The sequence below is a fragment of the Tigriopus californicus genome, chromosome 9 (assembly GCF_007210705.1).
Source record: "Tigriopus californicus strain San Diego chromosome 9, Tcal_SD_v2.1, whole genome shotgun sequence".
NCBI lineage: Eukaryota > Metazoa > Arthropoda > Copepoda > Harpacticoida > Harpacticidae > Tigriopus > Tigriopus californicus.
The window spans coordinates 11,929,384-11,944,128 of record NC_081448.1 but is presented as its reverse complement, the minus strand read 5'-3'; the positions used below and the strand labels follow the sequence as shown (position 1 = coordinate 11,944,128).

At 39.8% G+C, this 14,745-nt stretch overlaps 2 protein-coding genes across 2 annotated transcripts; both read left to right on the top strand.

The window, feature by feature from the left end:
- The first annotated feature begins 4,194 nt into the window (after positions 1-4,194).
- On the top strand, positions 4,195-7,612 carry LOC131887354 (prolyl 4-hydroxylase subunit alpha-2-like). Its single transcript, XM_059235939.1, has 9 exons — positions 4,195-4,668; positions 5,501-5,660; positions 5,742-5,929; positions 6,003-6,365; positions 6,442-6,615; positions 6,768-6,950; positions 7,020-7,157; positions 7,224-7,389; positions 7,459-7,612. Exons 1-9 carry the CDS (start codon positions 4,480-4,482, stop codon positions 7,533-7,535), a joined length of 1,638 nt encoding a protein of 545 aa, XP_059091922.1. The 5' UTR covers positions 4,195-4,479; the 3' UTR covers positions 7,536-7,612.
- Positions 7,613-7,839: 227 nt separating this feature from the next.
- Positions 7,840-13,215, top strand: LOC131887352 (prolyl 4-hydroxylase subunit alpha-2-like). Its single transcript, XM_059235938.1, has 8 exons — positions 7,840-7,960; positions 8,744-8,926; positions 8,997-9,722; positions 9,791-9,964; positions 10,042-10,293; positions 10,371-10,421; positions 12,029-12,194; positions 12,929-13,215. Exons 1-8 carry the CDS (start codon positions 7,937-7,939, stop codon positions 12,997-12,999), a joined length of 1,647 nt encoding a protein of 548 aa, XP_059091921.1. The 5' UTR covers positions 7,840-7,936; the 3' UTR covers positions 13,000-13,215.
- The last annotated feature ends 1,530 nt before the right edge of the window (positions 13,216-14,745 follow it).

The window sequence follows — 14,745 nt, the reverse complement described above, 5'->3', positions numbered from 1 at the left end:
GAAGTGTGAGCTGGTTCCCGAGCACGGTGGATGAGATGCAAATTCTGGCGAATATACAAGCCAAATTCACCAAACAGCTCGATGAAATTCAAGTGGACGATGATTTCTGGAGATGTCTGGATTTCTTGGACCTTTATAGCATAGAGCGACGTAGAGAACGCTACGCAATTATATCAATTATATATGTTTTTCAAACATTGTACAACATTGTACACAACCCTGGAGCAGAATTCCATAAGAGCAATAATAGGAGGGGCATACTCCCAAAAGTGCCTCGGTTTGAGGGGAAAGACAGAGGTAAACGTTTGATTATCCATGGACCATGATTGTTCAACAAACTAACGGTTGAGTTAAGGAACTTTGAGATAAAGGCCGTAAAGAATGCTTCCGACAAGTTCAAGTCATCATTGGACCAATTTCTCAAGCATGTACCAGATACCCCCCCACGCAAGTCCAGCGTACTCCAGAAGAATGGCTGTAACTAGCACGACGTCTGGCTTCAAGTCGAATTCACTTGTCGACCTACTTTGATGATGCCGAGACCTCTTGGGATTGTGGCTGCACAACAGTGACATGGTTTTTATCACGAATTTGTTATCGCAAACTATGATTGACCAAACTAATAAGTCATCATGAATCCTCATAAGAGCTTTTCTAACCGCTACAGGGAATGTAATCCCCAGTGCCATTAAAATGAAAGGCTATAATCCATCTTTTTATTACCTGTCAATCTTTATATGATATTCAATCTTTATATGATATTTGGTCTACCAACAGATTTGAGTTGGCAAACCGAGCTAGTCCTTGAATCTAGGGTTCATTTGGAATGCTAATTAAGAGTTTGTCCAAGTCTGACTTGAAAGATGTATTACCTGATCAACAACACCTACGCATTCCCTATGAACATTAGAGGGAAGTAAATTAAACTATGAAGGAGCTTGAGAAAGAAGAGAGGTGGACTTCACTGTGCTAACTTGCCTGAATTCTCGAGGGCTTGAAGGTGCTCTCAAAACGCACATTAAGCCTCTACGGTCACTACAATTGACCCTAAATCCTGGGTTGGGACAGAGCTCTTGGATACTCTTGAAAACGTACAAGTATCAGATACCTTTCGTACCCTTTCTAAACATTGTACAATCCCAACCTTTCTAGCCTCTCCCAATATGAGAACTCTCTCGTATCCTCAATGTTCCTAGTAAAACATCTTTGGACCTGCTCGAGCTTTTGCAAACCTGCTGAACTCATTGGAGCCCAAATGGGAGAGGCATATTCAAGATGCGGCTGAACAATCGACTTGTACAGAGTGAGCATCATGATACTATCTCTGGACTCAAACGTGCGATCAATCCAACCTCATCTATGAAAAGGTTTTCCAACTTTCAACTGGATATGTACAACGAACTTGCCATTATTTTGGAGGACTACACCTAATGAGACCTGCTCAATATTGTTACCTCCATTATCTACAAATGGAGTATTTAATGCGTTGACCCAAAGGTCATTGAGTGGAAATTTATTTTAATCTTATTTGCACTCAGTAACCCAAGAGAAGATTTTATCTTGATCCTTTGCCACGCGAGTGGAAGCTTAGCCATTCCTACCAGAAACTGACTTCGTGTCGTCAGCATAAGAAGAGAGACTGGCAGTGATAATAAGCTTTTGAAGTGAGGCAGTGAATATTAAAAACAGTAGGAGCCCTAAGATTGAGCCCTGGGGAACACCTGACTTGACATCACGTAAATTTATCTCACTAAGAGATCTATCAACCTTTATTATTTGCTTCCTATCCTGAATGAAGCTTCTTATCCAATGAAGAACCTTGCCTTTAATTAGTACAGGGATAAGCAATACGATCCCTCAATGTATTTTGATTGGTAGATCTAGCTAACACTTGAATATTGACTTGTCAAACTCCGGCTTGCCCAAGAACTTCGTAATGCACTAAAGTTTGCCTCACAGAACCATGCTCTGACGATTTTTTCCTCTTACTTGTGCTGGGTCCTACTCTCGCCCAATCTACCTTCATAAATATAGGGGAAAATTGACCAAATAGTCCCCTATTTTGCTCAAACTAAAGAGAATATCACTCTGGCAAAGCAATAGTTGTTTTACCTGTATGCTATAATGATATTATTATCAATGTGAGCCATTTTTTTGTAGTTAAAGAAAAAGAGGGGGCTTTTTGGCAATTTTCCTTGGAGTAGTGCAGATGAAACGTCGAATGTACGACCCCCGAAAAAGAACGAGAAAGTAGAGGTTTCTTGAGGCTTTTGTCAACATGCTCCGAAATTCTTGAGCAATCCAAAGGTTGACAAGTCAATAGCGTCATAGATTTTTAGACACTGGATGTCGGACGACCGACCACTCGGCTGGTAAAACATTATAACGGATGGTCTCCTGAAAATTGATCACAAACCGGTTTATTGTACTGCTAAGACAAACTAGTGGTCGGTCGTCCGACATCCAGTGTCTAGAAATCTATCATAGGGTGTACATGGCATCTCGTTCAGGAACTCGTGCAACTTAATCTATAAGCCCCCAACATATTAACACCACTTGCTGTAGGGACCGACTGGGCTTCATTCTGACATGTTTTTATCGTTCGTCAATTTTCCGATGTCTTGCAATAATTTCAAGCTTGGAAATATTTAAAGTTGTAAAAAAGTCTTTCTTCAAAAGGGTGGGACATAATTGGTATGTCTTCATTCTTGTCTGCATCATTATAATGTCTTTATTGCGACTCTTGGTCATGTCATGGCGTTAAAATATAAAGGAAAGATGTTGTGTAAACTTTATACAGCCTGTAAGTGTACAAAAAAAATATCAAAAATGGTAAAAGCAATAAAATGGTTGGCTAGAAAGTGATTTCACAATGAATTTGACTAGAATTGGTTTAACGCACATGAAAAAAGTGAAGAAGATGAGAGCAGACAGTTAGGTTAGGTAAAGGTAGGTTAAGAAATTCTTGGTTATTGGATAAAAGAGGATGGACCAGATTGAACAGATCTTTTGTCAGCTCCCGTCGTTGATGGCATTGGGCTGGGAGCCGAACAAAGGTGCGTGACTGCCAATACTCCGAAGGGATGTTGGGCAAAGGACAATAAGGTGTTAGCTAGTCCTTGACCGGGAAGGACAACTTTTGTCTCGACATCACCTCCGGAGAGGTCAGGTTCCCAACACTGTTGGACACTAACCTTGCCAGCCCGATGGTGAGGGGCTCGGTTTCGCTTAGAAAATGCGTCCATGCATTATTGGCATATTGGGGCACGCACGCACGCAGGTATCGTTTGAGGAATTTGGTGAATGTGGCATCGGCGGATTTGAGGGTGGATTGGGCGGAGTTTAGGAGCCACAGGTGAAAGCCGTAGATGAAAATTGGAGTGATGTAGGTCCAGAAGAGTTGAAGAACTATTGGAAGGGGAAGATTCTTGATAGGAATTCGATTGCATATGTATCCGACCCTGGCCCTGGCTTTGACTATTAATGATTTGAGATGGTTGGTCAAGGAGAGTTGAGTTGAGAATGTGAAACCGACATAATTAAAATTATTGACTATTTCAATCGGACTATTGTTAATATGGAAGGAGGTGGGAGGCAGCCTTTTTGGAAAACCATGGCCTTCGTCTTGATGGTATTGACTTGAAGGCCGATCTCTTGGCAATAACCGTGGAATGCATTGATGACATTTTGAAATTCCACGGCTGAATCAGCCATGAGAACCAGCTCATCTGCATATGGGAGATATTGTACCATAAAATGGTTTATGAGGGACCTTGGTGTGCGAGGGCTTCAGGCTATTAGATCATTATTTGAGTAATTTCTCCAAAAGCAACGAGTTTTTAGGCTCTCGTCCACATAAAAGCTTAGAACACATCTGCCAGTTTCGAAACCCTCCAAATTATTATGTCAGTGCGCCAATAAACGCATTTCCAAACGATTACTAGATTTTACAGGTCCGTGGAATAGTTGAGACATACACAAACTGCGTATCCCGAAGCCACAAGCACTTCATCTTTATGTCTAAAACTGCATCTTTTCCATCTTAAATCCAACGAAATATATGTAGACAGATGGTCTCTCCCCTATTGCGCATGGACAAGCACGGCGCGTTCCCCACAAGTTGGCAGGCATGTGCCAATCAGTCGCACAAAACTAGCTTCCCCTAGCAAAACCCGCCGCTCAAACATCGTTTCGATTCTCAAAGCCAGAGCATGACAGGTACGTGAAAAGAGATTCACTTCACAAGCCCGAACCAGACCCACTCTAACTGTGTGGAGATCTTCACATGAGAATACTGTTATTGTACCAAGCAATTTCATTTGATACTGGCCGAGCACGGTGCTTGGATTGGGATTTGAGTGACAAAGTTGTCTTAACTTGTGAATCGGGCTGAGGAAACGATTGATTTGGTCCAAGGAGCCAAGGTTGATGATAACTGTGCTGAAAGACTGACCGACCGTTTTCTTCAATTGGTCAACCATGAGGGTGGTTTATGTTGTCATCCTTGTGATGAGCAGTGTCGTGATTCCTCCCAATTTGTGCGAAGTATTCAGCTCGGCCAGTGACATGCAAATGGTTTTCGCCGTTGAACGAGATATTGTGGACATCTTGAGCCAATATTCGAAAGATTTGGAGACCAAACTCAATAGGATTCAATCTTACTTGGAGGTATATCAAAGACTTTTTCATTGAATCTTTTTCTTTCTGAGGTGCTTATAACCATTGTTTTGTGGACTTGCAATAGAAATGGTGTTTGTTTTGTGTAATATTTCGTTGCCAGCTTCAATTGGGTAGCAGGATGAGAAAGAAAGAAAATGAGTGATTACATAATATTAATCTATGTAATAAGTAGTAAGTGAAGAGTCAATATTTCCCCCCAAGAATACGAGTATAATAAGATGATTGGAAGGAAAATAAGAAAATCGAATGCCCAATTGTTTCAACAACCGTTTTTTGTTATTCCTCCTCTATTTTTGAAGTAAGAATTGGCATCGCTGTAGTTTTTCTTGGAGGTAGATATTATAGTTATAGCACTGAATAAAGTGCAATATCTGCAATTGCAACATAATGTCATGTTTCGTACCAAATTTCGAAGAAGCTGTTGCAAATAACATGAACTCAGTTGTTTCATTCACCTGAAAAGAGAGCGATCCAGGGCTATAAAAGGTATTCCATGAATTAAAAGTGCTCTTTTCATTCATCAGTGGTTCTTGCATTTTCGACCAAAGGTCAAGTTGAATTTTCACTTGCCTCTTTTTTGCCGTCATTTGACCAATTGTGCTCATCAAATGGTAATAAGAAATGCTTGCTTGATCAAAAAGAATATAAGAATAACTCAACGCGTCGTTTTGGAACGCTTACACATCAAGACATCAGCCATAGTTGGCATGCATGTCAAGTGCTTGCTTTTTTCTGAAAGCCTACAACCCAACCAAATGAAATAGTTTGTCATGTAAGTCCATCCAATCAAATCGACCATACTGTCATTGATCCTTTGCAGGAGGTTAACATTCTCGAATCGGAGAGATTGCCACAAGAATCGGACGATAGATTTCTGGAACGCATGGCCGGCAACCCCATTCATGCGTACAAGCTCATGAAAAGGTTCTCGGTCGATTGGAAGAAAATTGAAGATGATCTCAAAAACAGCAATTGGAGTGGTAAGACGACAATTTCTATTGTAACCACAGCTTGATAATTTGTTTTGATTGTACGATACACCCACCACCATCATGATCTAGAAACTGAATTTGCTCTCAAGAGAAAACGTTTGAGTCCAGTCACACCACGAGAAGATGATTTGAATGGTTCAGCACAATCTTTGATTAGATTACAAGACGTGTATGAATTGGACATCCGAGACATGATCAGAGGCAAGTTTGGCAAAGGAAACCAACGAGTGGCTTCAAAGGCGACCTTAACGGCACAAGTAAGGTTTCTCATGCGGACCAATGAACGCCAAAGACAACCCGGGCAGCGCATTTACCCGCAATTTATTCCAGGATTGTCTATTTATGGGCAAACATTGCTTCAATAGTGGAGCATTGGCCCGGAGTTTGGAGTGGTTTGAAGAAGCTTGGGTCTTGGCTGGAAGAGAAGGCAATCAAACGGTGAGCCAGGATCAAATCCAGACCTTCATCGACCATGCCGCCAAGACCCATGATGAACGAGTGCTCAATGGAGACAAGGATCCTAACCTGTTCCCAAAGCCCGTTTACGAAGAGCCCCCGTTTCAACAGAGAGAAAAGATCTACCAAACCATTCATGACAAACTGATGAAGAACCTGACCTCTCCTCACTTAGTACATGATAATGAGGATGATATCCCACGGTTCAATGCTCTTTGTCGTGGCGAGGAGCTCAGGGTACAGATCCATTTTCACCACCAAACTGGATCATCTTAAATGGTTGGTTTGAAAGTATTTGGCAATTCCATTTCAGGCCCCAGAGTATGTAGCCACGTTGAAGTGCTTCTATAGTCATCAGAACGACCCTTATTACTACCTCCATCCTGCCCAAATCGAGGTTGCCCATCACAACCCGTTGATTCGGATCTTCCACAACGTTCTCTCCGATGATGAGATGACAACCATTCGGGGCATTGCTGCTCCATTGGTAAGACTTGCAATTGGGCCCACGCCCTACTTCCTTTAATTGCCATGACTGGCATTGAATATCCATGCAAATTGGCGCCTACAAAACAATCCGCAACTCACTCTGACTAATACAAAGAATCACTAATTCATTCAATTGATTCACCGTTTCAGTTGATGCGGTCTCAAGTCCAGGGAACGGGTAAAGGGGCCACCAAGATATCCAATTCAAGAACCTCCAAAACCAGTTGGTTGCAGGATTCGTTTGATCCGCTGATTCGGATTGTCACCCAACGCGTTGCCTGGATGACTGGCTTGAACACGGATACCATGAAAGAGGAATCCGAGTTGCTTCAAGTAAGTGCATTAGCAGTCCATACTGTATTCTTATATTCAAGACTTGAATGCACTCTTGTTGACTTCCAGGTGGCCAATTACGTCAATGGAGGCCATTACAACCCCCATCATGATTATGTTATGAAGGAAAAGGACCCCAACCACATGATTCAATTACCTCACAAGGGAATGTACATAGGAGACCGAATCGCCACGTGGATGTTTTATGTAGGTCCTCTCCGATCAATGTTAATGATGAAACCAATTCTATTTCTGTCTTAACCTATTCAATAGATCAATCATGTCCCTGCCGGGGGTCGAACCGTGTTTCCTCGGATTGGAGCAGGCGTCACTGCCACGGGTGGATCGGCTGTGTTTTGGTACAATCTCCATAAGAGTGGAGAAGCTGATCGAGCCACTTTACACGGGGCCTGTCCAATTTTACACGGAACCAAATGGGGTATGTTATCTCCGGAAGAGCATGGCAGGTTTTTATGATCTAATAATTCAAATGGTTTGTTCAACTTAGTATCAAACAAGTGGATCCGAGAAGGTGGACAAGCATTCACACGACCTTGTGGCTTAACCAAAGACGAAGGCAAATAAATTAACGAATTTCAATGAAATTTAAAATAAATGCTGTGATAAGAACCAACTCTGTCTGGGTGCATGCACTCTTGTTTCAAACCTCTGGCTGACTTTTTCTTTAATGGCTGGAAAGTTCATTTTGCTCCCGCAGTCACCTGACTGAGAAGTTTTCTTCCACGATTTCCTCCTTATCCTGGTCGTCGTGGCTCACCTCAAACCATTTCGGCGTGCCTTTGATTTCCCTGAGTCCAGACCAAAGGCAGTGGTCATAGGTACGGGTAAGACCTAGCTAGTTCATACGCATCCTCGCTCAGTAACTTGATGGCTGGAGAAACGCCAAGTAGGCCTACGGAAAAGTGAGAAAGAAATCCTGGCACAAGCTTGAACATCAACAACTGAGAATGTTTTAGCTGATTGAGATGGTTTTGCCCAAAATGTATCAGGTAAGTGAGATTTTTCCACTCAAAAAGGGTCATCAAACTTGAAATATTATTTAGTACAACATGATCCAAATGAGTTCTTTAAGGTACATGCTTTGTGAACTGTTGGGTTTATATTTGTTTTGCGTCGTTTGAATGCCCATCTAAAGATATTTCGGGGTTTTTCAGCGGCGCTAACGAGTGATTGAAAGATTCATGTTTACCTTTTAGTGGCTTGAAGGCATGACCTACATACAATAGTTTTCATTGCCTCGAGTATCAAACGAAATCTTGTGAGAGTGCAAAAGAATATCTAGCATATTTAGAAGCATCTATAAAAAAAACTATAAAAAATACAGTGTGCTCAAAAACGCTAGTACAAATGTCAAGATACCTACATGGTAAGAGTGGTTGAATTTAACGTTGGGGGGTCATGAAATGTTGATCATTCGCACAAAAATCAAAATATTCGTCCCGAAAAGGATGATGGCTCCGTTTGCTATTGCAACAAACTCAAGAGTCGGAAAGTGTCATTTTCACTTGTCAAATCATGTGGGTACTTTCACTACTGTCTATCTTCTATACAACAGGAAAGACAGAGCCCACACATAAAATTTCATTTCTCATATTACAACGGTTGACAATGGCACGAATAATGTCTTTGTGATCAAAGCTCAATCATCCAAAGACGACAGACCAAATGCCACAAAATGCAACTCTATTCAACAAGAGATTCAAATCGTGGCCAAAAAGAGCAGCCAGCCAAGAAAATCAACGATCTTGAAGTGTGTTCATTCTTTGTTCTAGCATGCGAGCAAGTCCACCATGGTGGTGTTATTGACCTTGTCAGCATTAGCCCGTGCTGAAGTATTTAGTTCCGGTGGAAATATGAAAGAAATCTTTAGGTTTGATCTAGACCTCTTAACCGGACTAGAAGGCTACATCGAGAACTTAGAAAAGCGGATCAATAACATTGACGCCTACTTAGACGTAAGTATTCAGTGAGTGTATAACTTCAAGCAAGATACCGTGTACCAAAAGCTAAATGGATACTTTACAGGATTTCAAGAAAGCCTCTAGTCACCTCAAACCGGATGACGAACCCAGTGATCTTGATTTGGGGAACCCAATCACATCCTTCAACACAGTGAAGAGGTTGAGTGTTTTCTACAAGAAAGTAGAGGACGATCTTTCCGATGAACCGACGTCCAACTTTAACCGGACTCTGCGAATGGCTCGAAGAAGAAGTGTGGTCTCTCCTGCAGAATCCGATTTGCACGGATTGGCCAAGGCCTTGCTCCGGATTCAAGACGTTTATCAAGTGGAAGTGCCGGATCTGGCCAAGGGGAAGTTTGCCAGTACTGGAGTCTTGATCGAAACTAATGCGACTCTCACTGCCCAAGATTGTTGGTATATTGGTAAGCATTGCTACCAAGAACAGAAGCTCTCCCACAGCTTGGAATGGTTCCAACAAGCTGTAAATTTGGCGGAAGAAGAAGGCAACCGCACTTTACCGGTGAAGGTAGCCAAAGACTATCTGAATATGGTGGCTAAGGAGCATGATGAACAGTTTTGGAATCCATGGGGACTCAAGGATAAGATCTTTCCCAAGGAGTTCACTAAAGAGCCGGACGTTTTTGAACAAAGAAGAAAGTTAAACCGGGACCGGGAGAATTCTACTTGGGCCAAGTCCGAATACAAAATTGCTCATAATGGAACACTAACTCCCCAAACGGTTCTCGATACCGACATTTTCAATGCGCTTTGCCGTGGGGTTGAATTTCGGGTAGGATATGGCTCTTTCGATAACCCCTTCTAATTTGTTAAACAATCTATCAAAAAAAATCATTTCAGTCTCCTGCTCATTTGGCCAAACTCAATTGCTACTTGTCATATCGAAATGATCCCTACTACATCTTAGCTCCGGTCAGAATAGAAGTTGCCCATGACGAGCCTGAGATTTTGATATTCAGAGATATCGTGACACCCACTGCTATGAAACTCATCCAAGATATTGCGTCTCCATTGGTAAAAATAGCGGTTTTCCAAAAATCAAACGTATAGGTGTGGGTGTGGCTGTCTCACTTGTTTGCCTTATTTTACAGCTAATTCGAGCCCAAGTTGGAGAGCATAGAGTGGCCGAGGTGTCTAAGAGTAGAATATCAATGAGCACATGGATACAGGATTCAGTGCATCCAGTGGCTGTGAGTCTGTCAGAGCAAATATCCCACTTAACTGGACTTAAAACCAAGTCCTTAGGTCATCCACGTGATGCTGAGACCCTTCAAGTAGGAAATTACCTAAACGCAGGGCTTTATGACAGTCATTTTGATCACCTAAGGAAGCCTGATAAATATGTAAGTAATAGATCTGTCAATCATTGGTTTAATCATGACTATTCCTATCATTTGATACTGACTTCTCGTTCTTTAAGGGATCATTACGCAGTGACCTTGACGACCGAATTGCAACTTGGATGTTTTATGTGAGTTTTCATTTCGATGGCAAGGCTCGATGGTACTCACATAGCCGATAAAGCTGTTTTTTGCAAATGCCAAGACTTCTAGTACCGATTTTGGTTGTTATTGAAACAAAAGGAACAGCTTTTGTAAGATACCATCACGAAAAATACCTCGAATAGTATATAAATCCAATTAAAATCTACAAAGAGTGAGTATTTTTAAACGTAATCAATAGATGTTCGGAGTAACTTTAATTGCGTTTTAAACTATAATTTCGTCCAAATCCAAACAATAAGATATCACGTGTTCAAAACTTGCATTTGCATCAAATTTGACTACAAAGTGGTCCGATTATATCTTAAAGCAATTTATGCCTAAAATATAAATGAAAATAGTTCCAAGTTTTTAAAGAATGTAGAAAAACCTGAAAATAGTTTGCAATATAAGTTAAGACTTACTTAATGTTAATATTTCACAATTGTGATGCCATCCTTGTCAACTGCAACTTTAATCAAGCTTAATCATGAATTTTGAGAAAATTATATTAACGTAGAATAAAATTATAGTTCGTACGTAGAAATTAGTTACTGCAAAAAGTGATAAATTTGAAAATTAAACTAGCACATATATCGTTCGAATATTTTAGGAACATGATAAGATAGTGTAGTGTTTGAAACTTCAGTAAAATGAAAAGCAATTTTACATCTTTTGTAAGTTTCAAGTGACATTTTTTTGCCACTTTTAGCTTTTGAAGAAATCTTAAAGAAAATGGAAAAATGTCATTTCTTATCGTGTCGTTGAAAAATGCAACAATCGGCCTTGGAAATAATTTGCAACATTATTAGGCCATTTTTCGATCTTTTAAGGTGTAAAACGCAACTTTCAAGTGGTAGTAACAAAGCATCTGCTAAATAGAAGTTTATGACATTTTACGTCAATACATAACAAAGAGCACGTTGAATACTGATTGACCACGTTTTTTATAATGATATATTTTAATGTACTCTAAGTGATGTAACACAGTTATCTGAGCTATTTTTAAACATGCGTATTTCACAAAAGTTGTTTCTTTTGTCTCTTTGACCAAAAAGTATATCTAGATGTCTTAGCATTTGAGGAAACGCTTGACCAGAAAATATAACCACTGTGACGGGAGATCGATTACAGACCATGTAAAAGTGCAATCCAGCTCTTTGGTAATGGCTGGACCAAGCCACGGCCTTCTAGAAATCTGGACCGTAAATGGAAGCAAAAATTTCGTATCTCTAAAAACAAACATGAATTCAACGAATTCAAATTAGCACTGACTAGGAACATAAAACCTTGTCAAGTAAATGAACTTGGCCAAATTTGGGTCCAAAATCATGCATAGATCACTCAGGAGCTGTGGTCAAAGTTATGCAGCAATCAAACTTTCGGGCTGCACTCGGTCAACAACACAGGTTATGATACAAAACCTTTGAAACGAGCAACTTTTTTAGGCTTCTGAATAGCTATCACAAATTCCCCATTTCTCTGCACTGAGGTCTGACTAATGAAAGATATAGTCATTGTATGATCTGTGGATCGGATACCCACTTTAGCTTCGAATGAATCGAAATTCAATTCAAACTACCCCGCCTATTTTCAGTTGAACACCGTCGAAACTGGGGGCAGGACCGTTTTTCCATTGTTGGGCGCAGCGGTGAAACCGGAAGCTGGATCAGCAGTGTTTTGGTACAACTTGAAAAAGTCGCTTTGGCCAGACCAACGCACCCTCCATGGAGCATGTCCCTTGCTGTTTGGCAGCAAGTGGGGTAAGATCACGTCATTCTCAACTCAAACTCCTAAGTAGACCAAATATCATATGAAGATTGACAATCAAGAATAGACGAAATGTAGTGATTCATTTCAGTATTACTAAGGATTACATCCCCTGTAGTGGTTAGACAAGCCCAGCCCGTGAAAAAAAAAACCAAACAAATCGTCTCAAGTCAAACTCATCAATGAACTATGGAAATCAAACTTTGACATGAAACATGTCTTTTGTCTTTAAGGGCTCAATCAGGGAATGATTCAAAAGCTACTTTTGATTTTATGCTTTTGATTTCTTCGTTCAAAGCTTTAGCCTAGACTTCAATTAAATTCAATACACCGTCAAGCTCTGACCGACTGCTCTTTGCTACACATTTTTCGATTCTTTTGCATTACAAGTAAATTATTTTTGAACTCATCAAAAACTTCTCCCTGAAATTCATTCTCGAAACTACCCACGTCAGTTAGTATCTTTACTTCACTATCAACAATTTAAAAGATGTTTCAACTCTTTAATATTAACAGTTTCAAAGTAGATTGCTTTATAGAGAAATATTATTGCACATGAGTATTAATGAATCATTCGTTTAGGTGCCTCAAAACGATTTTTAAGAGTGAAAATAGTCTTTTTTGTCCCTTTTTTGGACAAAATCTATATCAAGTTGTTTCTAGCATTTTCCATCCCAAAATCAACTGCAGTTCAATTCCTGATAATAATGTGGCTACTTCTTTTTAGTCGCAAACAAATGGATTCGTGAGACAAACCAGTGGGACAGAAGGCCTTGTGGTTTGACCATTGATAACTGAAATGCGGTCTTTTATCTTCAATCAGTGTGATATTTGATAAGGTGATATTCATCATTTACATGCAACGATACATTCTATAGCTACCTAATAAACTTCTGACGTAAAACGAATCTCAAAAAAACCGCAAACTTTGGGACTAGTTTAGGCCGAAACCCATTTTGATATGTATTACTACTACTCGTACCATGGCCTGAATCAAGAATTTTATAGTATTGAATAAACACAGAGGCACCAAGGCACACATTTCACTCAAAAACATGCTCAAGTGCTTGCTTGGCAAATTCTTGTGTTTTCAGTATTTTAATCTCGTTAATTCGTTGGCGCTGATTTCTGCGATGAGTAAAATTTTGGCAGTGAGATGAGATGGTACGTGCAAAAGAGAGACGATAAGTTTCCGTTGATGTAATGACTTATTACTTGAAATGCAGATAATGGGCTGGCAGGCAAGTAGTTTTATAAATTAAATGTGGGCCCAGGTTCCTATGTTTTGATTCGAAATCACAACCATTAAAACTCAGGGCTTGTTAGTGCTAAAGATACGCTTACTCCTAGCAACCACTAACAAGACAAACAAACGGCCCATGGCGCTCTTTTTCCCGCTGACGGTAAGAAAAAAAGGAAACCTCTAAACCTTCAAAATCATCTCGCCATCTTACGGTATAAGATGTACAAATAATTTGAAGACTTGCTTCAAGTGATTGCATGTTAGATTGAGTAAAAAAACAATAAAATCCAACGTAACAAAACTTTAGAAACATAGACCTGATAATAAATTTCTGGTCAAATTTTGGGTAACTTGCCTTTTATCGTTATTTTAGGAGAAAATTCACTTTATGGGTAGTTTTCATCCACGCTCCATCGATTTGGATCGTATTTCAAGACTTTTTGATTGCCGTGTCCATTATTCCATTTATTATACGACTAAGCACTCAAAAAAAAAAATTCTGTCAATGTGAGCAATATTTTTTCATAACAGAAATCTGACCTTTCTTGAAGAGAAACATGGGACTTTTTATTCCTTGTTGATATTAATTTCTAGACAGAGCAAATCACAAGAAGCCTCTCTCAGTTTTTGAGAATGTCAATATATTAGTTAGCAAAATGGCTTCAACATTTAAGCGGCAAAAATTGCATGACAAATCAATGGCAAGGACAAAACATTATTAGATATCTGCTAAATTGCATTTTTTCACGGCGAATACGAAAAATATTTATTCACTAAAAGCCTATTTCCAAATTTGAAAGGAATTAATTAGCTTATTGGCTCTAATTTTGCTCTATTCTTAGATTTTCCTCTTTTTGATGATATAGTTGAACTTTTGTGTGATCGGTATTCATTGCATTCCACAGGGAAACTAACCAGTTGCCCAAATCAAGGGTATCCCTTTTCCATCGTGGCTCAGAAAAATAACCATAATTGTACCTACAAGACATGAATTTTAACTTAATCAAAAGTTTGGATATGCTTATGGGTTTTACTTGGTTGATCCTATTGGCATGATAATGTTTTGTTTCAATGAAAGAGTCAAAATCGACCACAAGGTTTTGAAATCAAAGTCGAACTTTGGTTAACGATATTGTCCGTCAGCGGAGAACATGTCGTTAAATCGAAATTATCGTTAAATCGAGACTTTGTTGTGAAGTGAATACAGTATTTGGTAAGTAGCAGAGATATCGTTCAATCGAAGCTCGACTGACCTTTCTCCGAGGTGACTTTTTCGACTTCAAGTGATAAAGAAAATGCGA

Bases quoted from the DNA above. Each gene is read 5' to 3' on its own strand.
- LOC131887354 (XM_059235939.1), top strand. From the start codon at position 4,480: ATGAGGGTGGTTTATGTTGTCATCCTTGTGATGAGCAGTGTCGTGATT. The intron at 6,366-6,441 runs GTACAGATCCAT...ATTCCATTTCAG, and splicing joins GTCGTGGCGAGGAGCTCAGG to GCCCCAGAGTATGTAGCCAC. The intron at 7,158-7,223 runs GTAGGTCCTCTC...CCTATTCAATAG, and splicing joins TCGCCACGTGGATGTTTTAT to ATCAATCATGTCCCTGCCGG.
- LOC131887352 (XM_059235938.1), top strand. From the start codon at position 7,937: ATGGTTTTGCCCAAAATGTATCAG. The intron at 7,961-8,743 runs GTAAGTGAGATT...TCTTTGTTCTAG, and splicing joins TTTTGCCCAAAATGTATCAG to CATGCGAGCAAGTCCACCAT. The intron at 10,422-12,028 runs GTGAGTTTTCAT...GCCTATTTTCAG, and splicing joins TTGCAACTTGGATGTTTTAT to TTGAACACCGTCGAAACTGG.